This window comes from Oryza glaberrima, chromosome 9 (genome assembly GCF_000147395.1).
Source record: "Oryza glaberrima chromosome 9, OglaRS2, whole genome shotgun sequence".
Classification (NCBI taxonomy): Eukaryota; Viridiplantae; Streptophyta; class Magnoliopsida; order Poales; family Poaceae; genus Oryza; species Oryza glaberrima.
Window position 1 is genome coordinate 7,371,986 of NC_068334.1, and position 12,307 is coordinate 7,384,292.

Below are 12,307 nucleotides of genomic sequence, written 5' to 3' on the forward strand. Positions count from 1 at the left end.
AGTATATATATAGCTGTATGTACTACCTTTGTGTTCTTAGCACACATACTAGATTCGTTCCCGAATATAAGCATTCCTACAATTCAAATTCTATATGCAATGTAAGTTTTTTTTTTACATTGGTTCCATTGCACATGAATAGGGGAATCCAAGAAATTAAAAAGGTTCAAAATTTAATCAATGAGGTGAATGAAAGAGAATATTTCCCTTTATCCTTAATCATTCTTAAACAACCTAAAAATCATCTATTTTGAACTATCTTTTGACAATTGGTTCTTCCCCATTCACCATGAACTTATATATCTTCATAAAATGCAGATATGTATGGTTTTACAATATTTGGAATCTAAATCATCTATTTTGCGTTAACTTGACACCAAATTAACAAGAGTTACCATGTAAGTTAAATATATATTAGATGTACATTGTAAAACAAAAAATAATACCATTATTATGTTGCCCTAAAATTGGGGGGTATTTGCATGAACTGGTTTTAACAGTTGAAGGTGAGTGCATAAAATGTATGGTTTGTAGCCAACGGTTGATTTATAGACTCAAAGAATGGTAACATAGACTTTGGCTCTGTTGGGGGGAGCTTCTAGCTATTGCAGCTTTCTCTAGTAGAAGCTCCAATTCTTCCAAACAATTTATATTGTCAGAAAATGAACTACAGCCAAAAACTGGGTTTTATAACTTCTCTAGATTCTTAGAAGCCATAGCAAACCGCAGCTTCTTAAAATTTTGAGCTCCCCAAACAAGACCTTTAAATGCACAAAAAAGGTACTCCTCCGTCCTAAAATATAAGCATTCTTGAACTTCGACACAGTCTTCGAGATACTACTTTGACCAACAATATCTATAAAAATAAAATATTTTAAATAAAAAGAGTTACATATACGATAGTTTGATTAATGATAATTCTAATAACATCAATTTTACATGATTGAATTTTTTAAATTTTTTTACTATTAATAGTCAAAGTTAAAAATGATTGACTCAGTACTATGCTAAAAATGCTTATATTTTGGTACGGAGGGAGTAGAACAATGCGCACTAAATAACACATATTCTTGTAACTTGCATTAACCCACCACATGATTGTTAGGGTATGTACGTAGCTACATAAAAATGTCATTGCACGTGCAAGCTCCCCCTACACTACACTACACTACATACCCCCACCCTACCAATCATTCAACTATACCTATATAATTTTCTCTCACTCCTCTCTCTAGCTATATATACCACCCTCTACCATGTCCATGGACACCCAACATTCACAGACATTCATAACATACTACATATCACCTAGAGTAGATCAAGCAAGGCCCCTCCATCTCCCCTCTTCCAACACTTGTTTTGCTCCCCCCCCCTCTCTCTCTCTCTCTCTTCCATTCAACCTTCCAAACTCTCTCACTCACTCATCTTAGAGAGAGAAAGAAGAGAGAGAGAGTGAAGAGAAGTGAAGCTATCTAGCTAGCTAGAGAGAGAGAATTGTAGAGTGAGAGTGAGGGAATTAATTATCAAGAAGAATGCATAGCAGCAGCAGCTACAGAGCCATGCACCCTCACCTGTACCAGAGCCACCACCACCACCACCAGCACGTTGCTCCTCCGACCAAGCATGGCGGCGGCGGCGGCGGCGCCGGCGGCGAGGAGGACGACCAGTCCATGCTTCTCCTCTCGCTCTGGCCTCCCGGCCACAGTAGCCACCACCACCAACACCACCACCATGGTGCGGCCTCGTCGTCGGCGTGCTCGTCTGCGTCCATCTCCGCCGCCGCCGTCGCCGCCGCTCACTCTGGTGGTGGTGGTGGTGGTGGCCATGGCGCCGCCGCCGCCGCGTCGTCATGGTTCAACCCGAGCCACTACCATGGCGGCGGCGGAGGCGGAGGTGGGTTCTTGTTCCAGGAGCAGCAGGAGCCCAACGTGAGCATATCGCTGTCCATAGCCCCTCCCTGCGGCGTCAGCGGCGGCAACGCGGCGGCGATGGCGGCGGCAGGCAGCTTCGCCACCTCGCCGTTGCCGCAGCAGCCGGTGGCGTCGTCGGCGGTGGCCACGGCGGCGGGCGGCGGGCAGGCTCCCAGCCAGTACTGGATCCCCTCCGCCGCCGAGATCCTCGTCGGCTCCACCCAGTTCTCCTGCGCCGTCTGCAACAAGACCTTCAACCGCTTCAACAACATGCAGGTAATCAATTAGCTTCTCCAATCGCCATGGACGCCGACCAACTCGAGCTCATGTAATTCTTGATGCAGATGCACATGTGGGGGCATGGGTCGCAGTACAGGAAAGGGTCGGAGTCGCTGAGGGGGGCGATCACGGTGGGCGGGGCGGCGCCGCCGGCGTCGCTGATGCGGCTGCCGTGCTACTGCTGCGCGGAGGGGTGCCGGAACAACGTGGAGCACCCGCGCGCCCGCCCGCTCAAGGACTTCCGGACGCTGCAGACGCACTACCGGCGGAAGCACGGCGCCCGCCCCTACGCCTGCCGCCGCTGCGGCAAGCGCTTCGCCGTGCGCGGCGACTGGCGCACCCACGAGAAGAACTGCGGCAAGCTCTGGTTCTGCGTCTGCGGCTCCGACTTCAAGCACAAGCGCTCCCTCAAGGACCACGTCCGCTCCTTCGGCGGCGGCCACGCCCCCCACATCGTCGAGTCTTCCTCCACCGGCGCCGGCGGTGGCGGCGGATGCGGCGGCGCCGGCGCTGATGACGATGACGATGAGTACTACGACGACGACGACGACACCGTCTCGCTCTCCCGCGCCACCAGCGCGCACGACGACGCCGACATGATCGTCGTCTAGCTTAATTATTTTGTGTTTAATTAATTACTACTTTGGATCGAGTTAGTTTGTTGTTGTTGTTGTGGAGGAGGAAGATGACCGTACAGTCTAGCTAGGTATAGGCTACTAGTAGTAGTAGACTACTCCTAGATGGCTAGGCTAGGCAGCCATGGGTGTACGGCCAGGGAGTAGCAGAGCTAGGGTTAGAGAGAGAGAGAATGAGAGAGAGGGAGACAGAGATGTGTACGGTTTGGTGTCATGGTCATTTCTTGTACCTGTCAGTTTGGTCTTTATCTGCGTCCAAAGTTCTACCACTGTTTCATTGTGTCTCGTGCTCTCTCTCTCTCTCTCTCTAGCCACGCTTGCTTCCTGCTTCTCCTTCAATTCCCTTGTCAAAGACACATCCAAGATCAGCGAAAAAGCTACACCTTAATTAGAGAGAGAATCATACACATACTTCCTCCGTTTTAAAATAAACCAACCTAGATTATCTAAATTCATTCTAGTATATAAGATGACATACATTATAGGTTGGTTTATTTTATGATAAAAGGAGTATAGAGTAGCATAGACGGGAAATTATTTTTAGACCCTCAAGGGGATGTCCCCTAATTGTCTAAAAACCATTCAAGTAGTTATGAAAAAAATTGAAAATTGATGACAATGTTCATATAACATATATATATATATATATATATATATATACACGACTCCAAAAAGTTTAGATCCAAACTCAACTCACATATTGAAATATAAAAAAATACAAATTCGGGTATGATTAGTACTGGTACTATATATACCCAAATTTATCTATTTTATAACTATTAGAAAAAAATACATTTTTATATAACTATTTGCATTGAATTTAAAAGAAAAAGGTATACAAGAGCACATCCACTCGAGGGATTAAAATCCGCTCCCAAGTATATACTGCTACATGATCAACGTACATGCATGTAGAGAGAGAGAGAGAGAGATTGAGATGTTGATGTGGTGGATATGCATAGCATATATATGCATGGAAAGAAGGAAGAAGAAGAAGAAGAGAGTGACAAATATGCTTGTGTTTTGTGGTTTGCTGGGGGGAGACGACTTGTCATGTCGACTGGAGGCAGGCCGGGGGTGTGTGTGTGTCTAGCTGCATGCAGTCCGTTTTGGTGTTTCAGTCACAGGGTCCTTTTTCCAGCTTGTCTTTTCGCACGTATTTGTGCAACCTCGCTAGCTCTCTCGGTCGACGACGACTACTAGTACTACTACTGATACTGATAGATCATATATATGCAAGATCCAAGACAAGAGTGGTAAGTGGTAACAAAAGAATCTCCTCTCTTTCTCTCTCTCTCTTTCTCTCGACCAGAATGTGGTGTGTCATGTATACATACATGATTGATGATTGGGACTACTGACCATATGACTTTAGTGAGCAAATTTTGATCATGGTTTTTTTTCTTTACATATTTTAGAATGTTGGGTCACAATCCAATGGGGGTGCAATCTAATCCCTATATATCTACATCTTCTAGCTCTGATCCACGGGATGGAAATGGTACGGAAATTTTTCTACCGTATTGATACTGTTTCTGTAAAAAAAGATAATAAAAAAATGATATAGCTTAATTTAGCTAGGTATATAAAAGGAAGCAATATGTATATATAAATGTGTGTTTAGCAAACACATAGAAATAGCAAAATTGATGCATGCGCTATATATACACCAACTAATGCAACTCACAAATTCTACTAGCTAGTCTTGAGGAATATGTACACATATGTGAATATATATACAGATGCAAGACACAGAGAGAGATGCTGGATTCATATAGAGTATATGCTTGTTTGTGTTATATATACTCCTATGTGAGAGAGTAGCGATCGAGAGATGCACATTTATGCAAGAGAGGCAATATATGGGAGAGGGAGGTGCACAATGCATGGAATGGAGATGGAAGAAGCCAAAGTCGTGAGTTAGATAGCCAGCTTTTGGCTGTGGCACTCACTTGGCGACTTCTCACTCCTCTCTCTCTCTCATCTTTCACACACACACAGACACACACATAGTAGAAGGCAGAGAGAGAGAGAGAGAGAGCTGGAAATAGGTAGCTAGGCGTTCGTCACGGCCTCCCATTCCCCTCCTTTCTTTACCCAGCCAGCCACAGCCTTCTCCCTAGCTTTTTTCTCTCTCTCTCTCTCTGAACTGGGCTAGCTCTCTCTTCTGCCAAAGCTAGCTACACACTCCCTAGCTAGCTCAGAATTGCTGCAGCTGCTGCATGCTCGCTCATCTACAATCTCTGTCTGTGTGTACATGTGTGTGTGTCTAGAGAGAGAGAAGATGGAATTGGATGGAGAGATGCAGATGATGCACATGGAGATAGCTGCAGATGAATGCATGGGTCTGTCTGCAGCATGCTGCAGTTCATCAGGCAGCAGCAGCAGCCAGTTGCTCTGCTTTGCAAGCCATGTGTGTGTATGCGAGGCTGGCTGGCTTGTTCAAAGTTGAAATGAGCAGGCATGCATGCAGATGCAGCCATGAGCTAGGTAGCTACTAGACTGTACATGTAGCTAGCTCGCCATGCCAATGCCATGCCATTCGATCGATGGTGGTCGTCGTCGTCATGGCCTCATCTGCACGTAGCAGGAGGCAGTTCGGGCCGGTGAGAGAGACGACGACGACGAGGTTGGGGGGTGCCGGCGAGGGCGACAGGGAGGCCTCAAAGTGAGCGCCGGCGCCTCGCACGCTCCGCAGCGAATCATGCTCTCTCTGCGCGCCTCTACTATCTCCTTCCATGTCGTCTCGTCAATTCCATGCAACAATGATTTTACTGCCCTTGCCGGCTTGAATATTAATGCATATATGCATGGGATGGAGACGGACAGGAGCGTGGCGGGGGCTCAAGCATTCACTACTAGCGTGAGAACTATAGGAGCCTCGTCCGCGATCCTTCCACTGAATCTTTTTACAATATGTAGATGTGAAGGGAGCTGTAGCTTTGTCTAGTTTGTTCCCTCTCGCTATTTCTTCCTAGATATCTACCGGCCGCTAGAGACGGATTTATTGCTAACCAAACTTACACCTACCTGCTGGCTTTGCATGTATGGTACACCTTGCACAAATAACTACATTTCTGTATATATAGATGGATGTGTATGTATGCGCCTTCTTTATATCACTACTACACAAACCCTAAATGGTACCGGTTGGAAAACCCCCTTAGGTACCGGTTTTCCCAACCGGCACCACGAAGACCACAGATAACGGAACTGATCTGTGCCGGGTTCCAGAACCGGCACCTTTGAAGTCTGGAATGCAAAAAAAAATGCCGGCTCGATGCAAGCAATTCCCCCCTCCCGTTCAACCCCATTCTTGTTCACACAAGAACCAAAGAACCCCCCCTCTCCCGAGCACAAGAACACAACATGAACAACTTCTTCAAGGAGAACACAACATGAACAACTTCAAGGGGGACACAACATGAGCTTCTCCCTGGCGTTGTTGACTCCCCTACTGGCTAGATCTGGCGGAGGAGAGGGAGCCGCCCGCCGCCTCCCACTGCCACCGCAGCCGCCTCCCCTCCTGCCGGATCTGGCGGAGGGGAGGGCTCCGCCCGCCGCCTGTGAGGAGAGAGAGAGAGAGAAAGAGAGGCACGAATGACTGGATAAGAGCAAGAGAGAGAAGCAAGAGTCACGTGCGCGATGAGACCGAGAGAGAGGGGCTCAACGACTCGGTCTTATCCGCTCCTCGGCTTATAGGTGCCAGTTTTTAATATTAAAGGTTCCTAAAAAAACCGGCACAAAATATATAATAGGTGTTGGTTTTTATTTAGAACCGACACTTATAATTACTTAAAGGTGCCGGTTTTTTGCGATTTTAACTCGCGGAGGTGGAAAAAGACTTATAGGTGCCGGTATTAGCACTACCGGCACATGTAGTGGCGACACCTATTTGATGTTTTGTAGTAGTGTATATACATGATTGACCACACATCTCGTGCGATATTTCAAGTTTTGGTGTATCTTCTTCTTTTCTATCGTTCTTATGTACTCCTATTTTGTCTGTATATTGTTTTAAGTTTATAAGAAAGTAGATTTTAAACCCTTGAGGAGACATCAATCCAGTCGTTTGTTTGTATGTTATCAAAATAGTTATAAAAAAAGATATATTAATATATAAGTTAAAACCCGACTTGTACAGCTTGCAACAGAAAGAACAAAATAAACTCACAGTCAAATTTATTAAATTTCTTTTGTAATAGCTTGTAGGAGTTAAATTATCAATTGCATGCTTATGGAGTGATCAATTTATTATCACAAATTTATCAATGTAATTGGATTCTTTTCATAACCATTTAAGCAAAATGTAAATTAACAAAACAAAATATCAACTCGAGAATCGTTTCGAATGCATGGGTGCAGTAGTCGTGCAGCTGAGACGTAGTACGTACGTGCATGGGAACCAATAGGAGGCGCGGCCTCACGGGATATATATACGTGATGTGATAATACTACATGCAGTAGTAGGCGTTGTTCGACCCATCACACATCCATGCACGCATGCATACATGTATATCCGTGTACAATACGTACTCAAAACTCACTGTTGATGCATGCATGCAACCCAGCGTACACTAGGCACACGTACGCACAGTAACACACACACACACGAGAGAAAACTCTATCTATTTTTTAATAGATTTTTAATAGATGATGTGCGTTGTTGACTTTTGAACACATGTTTAACCATTCGTCTTATTTTAAAAAATTATGTAAATATATAAAATATAAATCATGCTTAATTAAAGTATGATAAGTTATAATTACATAATTTTTTTTGTTAAATGTGTGATAAAAAAATTAATAGCTTCATCTATTAAAAAGGATGATGTAGTATATACTCTTCTTGTCGATGGGTGAAAGGTACTAACATGCATGCATGCATGGTTCCATTGAATGAACAGTGTGTGATCATACTGTTGCAATGCATGCATGCATGACACTGCAGCAGCAAAGCCAGCATGCAAGAGCATATATACACACACAATCACAATGCATGCATGCATATATATGGCTCGATCTCTCTCTCTTTCTGCCTGCACTTGTTGTTGGGCGTCGTCGTCGCTGCACGATTTCATCGGTCGGAATTCATGCATGCATGCATCGTACACAGTGCACGTTTGCCGGCCGGTTTTGCTTTATGCATGCACACATTGACACATGCATGTATACATACACGGTCGATGTAGCATGAAGCATGCATGCATGCATGCTGCAGATGCTAGCTAGCTTGTTACTAGTGGATAGATGCATGCATGCTTCTATACGTACGTATATGTAGGAATATATGTGTAGGCTGAGTTTAGTTCTAAATTTTTTCTTTAAACTTCCAACTTTTCTATCACATCGTTCTAATTTTAACCAAACATATAATTTTAATTTTAACGTGAACTTAACACATCCATAGTACTTATGATCGATAGACATACATGGTTTCATATATGCATGCAATGCATGGACCATGTACCGTGCAACTATATATCTCTGTACATGTTCCTACCTATCACATCCATCCTTACTATGTGCTAGCTCACTGTTCCTACTACCTCTCTCTTGTTCTACTTCTACTCATCACTTTCTCTCTCTGTCACTAGCTACTGTGTAGTCTGGTGTGTGTGTGATTGATTGGTACAGTGTGTGTGAGAGAGAGAGGGGACTAGTCTGTGAGTAACGTGTGCAGCGTAGTCATGTCACCGATGCGTGGTGTGGGCCCACCTGCCATGCATTTCGAACCCAAAACTGTCACTGTCCTCTAGGCCGATATGCAAATCACACTAATAACTAGTTACACTGATGATGGAGCTAGCTAGCTAGGACAACAACAATAGAAATCTCCTTAATTTAATCACCTAGCTATCTCCTCTTTGCATGCAATGTTGGAGTAATCGTTTATCTTTTAATTTAGACCTCTATTTATATATGTACTCCCTCAATCCATAAATATAAGGGATTATGCTATCTAAATTTGTCCAGAAATATAAGAGATATTTTTTATCCCGAGACAAGAAGTGCAACGTCAATCAGTAAATAATAAATAGAGAATAGTACATGTAGACCGAGTTTAGTTCCAAACTTTTTCTTCAAACTTCCAACTTTTCCATCACATCAAAACTTTTCTACACGCATAAACTTTCAACTTTCTTCAAACTTCCAATTTTAGTCAAACTTTCAATTTTAGCGTGTAACTAAACACACCCGTAGTACTATTCTGCAGCTCCCAACCTGCTAAACTTATCTAGTTTATTTTTAAATGTGTACTTTCTGCACTTCATTCATTCTGCTAATGAGTGTCAATCTTTTTCACACTACGAGATGGATAACATACATTTCTTACTCTTTTTAATTCGGACTATATTGGGCATAATACTCTATATTACTGGATGGAGGGAGTATTGGTTAATATATATATATATATATATATATATATATATATATATATATATATATATATATGAAAATGATTCTATACTCCCAGGAGTACGTACATCTACTCCCATCCACCGTTGATCAGTAGCCACCCACGATCAACCTTGTTAGCGGATGCACTCACCGGACCCGTTACCATTTTTTTTAAAGAATATTCTCCTAATGTTTAATTATCCCGCACTAATCGGTTCTGAACAGGTCGTATAAATCCCTTGGTTCCCATCCCATCCGCGACGGCAACAGCTCGCTCTCTCCGCTGTATTCGGATCGAGCGCTAGCTACTGGCGACTCGAAGCGGAGTACGGCACGATCCATTGGGGATCGAGCAACCACGCTGGCGGCAACATCCATCGGTGATTTGCTAGGATGCGGCGACAATATTCATCTGCAGCAACACGGCGTTCCCAGGCGGCGCCGGCCCTTGTGGCGACGGTATCACGGCATCGATCCATCGGCTCTTCCTATCTAGCCATCTGCCCGTGCGGTGACGCTGTCTACGCGGAGGGGGCGGTGGCTTCACCTTGGCTGACTGATCGAAGCTAGCGCCGGTGACCTTAGCGCTCGTGCAACGATCAAGGCAAGCCCTTTCTTCCTTCTTCCGGTTTTGTTTGATTAATTTTTTCCTGTAGAACGATAATACATAATCTTCCTTTTTCTATTGGGTATATCTCTGTTATTGTTTGCAGACGAGGATGCAGACATGCATGAAGTATGACGTTGATATATAGAATGATTAAGCCTCTGATGAATGCATTTGTTTGGTGCATGCAGATGCGAGACACATCTATCGTGGGCATAGATGGTGCTGACAACAGAACACTCCAGCATGTATGGTCGTTTGGCGACGGCGCTGAGTCCATGATTCCGTTGATCCAGTAAGCTGGCACATTAATACTTGTTTCCCTCTCCGGCGCGTGTTTGGCGTGATCCCATCGATGCTAACCGATTTGTTAGCCTGCATGTAGAATTGTCTATTCAGAATTCAGTGCACTTTTAGCGTATTTCATTCATTTAGCTTTATTCAGAATGCAGCAACCCGATACTTTGCCAGTGATTGACGACACTTCTTTATCAATCATTGACTGATACAGTTTATTCAAAATTAGCAATCCTACACATACCAAATTTACGTATTGTTCTATTCTATAAGACAAAAATGGTACGTACTATTACGTGGAAAAAATTACCTGTACTACTCCCTTCATTTCATATTATAAGTTGTTTTGATTTTTTTCCTTATCAAACATCTTTATGTTTGTTCAAAAAATATACTCATCAAAAACTATATACTGGTACTAACTTGAAAAAAAGGTATGTACTGTTACTAAGTTAAAAAAGGTATATACTGCTACTAAGTTTAAAAACAGTGTGCACTCCTACTAATTAACTTACTATAAAAAATTATATACGGCTACTAATTAAGTTTATGAATAGTATATACTCATAAAAAGTATATACTGGTAATTGAAAAGTATGTAGCATATACTGGTACTAATTAAAAGAAGTTATATACTTATACTAAGTTAAAACAAGTATATACTTCAACTAAGTTTAAAAACAGTATGTACTCTTACTGACTTACTAAAATAAAATAGTATGCACTACTACTTAAAGACTACTACTCTCCCTGAAAAAAGGAAGAGCTATCGTACCTAAAAAAAAGTATTTGGTCTAGTATATACTGAATCCTACAAAGAAATTAAAGCGGTACGTGGTACCTACAACCAACCAGTACATGATCTAGTCCAGTATATACCGGATTAAAAAAAGTATATACTGCTCTCCTAATTTAAAAAGGTATATACTGTTACTAACATAAAAAAGTATATGCCATACTAAAAAAGATCAAGTATGTACATACTGGATATTAAAAAAATGCATACAGTCCAACAACAAAAAATGTAATACGGTGTACATACTAAATCATACACATAAACACACAGTATATACCGGATACTAAAAAAGAAAAGGCATTTTCAACGTTGGTTCTGGTACATATATATATACCGAATATTATGAAGCAAAAAAAAGGTGCACTGCAAACATAACTACTTTGCATGCAACAGGCGAACTAATTTTCAAATTATTAGTTGCATGCATGCATCCCCGATTGTTAATTACATCATTTATTTATTAATCATTTTTTTTCAATCCGGTAAATTGGATCCTATTGGATATATATATATATAAGGCACAACCAACAAGTCTTCTCATCTATATCTAATTTACTATTCATATCAAATGTCTAATATTTATCTTTGTCCAAAGGAGAAGATTACTACATGCATACTACTCCTAGCTCATCGTTTTCATGCAAACATTGAAGTGGCAGGTAAAACACAAAAAGCTATACTCATAGCTTAGCTAGGAGGAGCTAGGTTGATCTTATCATGAAACCAAGGTGGTTCCCATGTTTGCAAATAGGTTAGCATTTAGATATATGTTGTCCTTTGTTGTGCAAAAGGGGTCAGCAGCAGGTCATGGCTGATGTACACTGCATGGTTTTCTTTTTTAGTTTTGGACCGGTGGGCCCACTGGCCAGGCTGACATGGGTAGCAGCCAGGGCACCATTTCTGGAGAAGAACAAGCACAAGAGTCTGGTTGCATGGATGCAAAGCTCCAAGCTCTATATATGCATGGCCATGCACAGCCTGATGCTGATGCAGAGACACAACACACACAGAGAAAGAAAGAGAGAGAGAGAGAGAGAGACCATGCAGAGGCCGGCATGGCAGAGGCTTGCATGCATTGGCACTGTACCTCCAGCTTCTTTAAACCGCAGATAGCCTGTCTCTCTGCACTGCATGGTCCCTATGGATGGCATTGGCTGCTGCCAAGGCAACAGAGATAACTCTAGAGGATCAACCTATAGCTCCTCTGAATCCCCATATGCATCGCATATGTAGGATTTATGCATTTAAATAACATGAGCTGATCTCTGGTTTGGACTTGGGCATGCATATGCTCTCTCTCCTACCTCTAGTCATCTCTCTCTCCCCCCCCCCAATTTTGCCTTTCTCTCTCTCTCTCTCTCTCTCTCTTGTCTCTTTTACT

At 42.7% G+C, this 12,307-nt stretch overlaps 1 protein-coding gene across 1 annotated transcript; it reads left to right on the top strand.

Annotated features, from left to right (window-relative positions):
* Nucleotides 1–1,285: 1,285 nt before the first annotated feature.
* On the top strand, nt 1,286–3,147 carry LOC127784897 (protein EARLY HEADING DATE 2-like). The gene is made up of 2 exons (XM_052312310.1): nt 1,286–2,186; nt 2,255–3,147. The coding sequence occupies exons 1-2, from the start codon at nt 1,533–1,535 to the stop codon at nt 2,798–2,800; spliced, it is 1,200 nt and encodes a 399-aa protein (XP_052168270.1). The 5' UTR covers nt 1,286–1,532; the 3' UTR covers nt 2,801–3,147.
* Nucleotides 3,148–12,307: the final 9,160 nt, after the last annotated feature.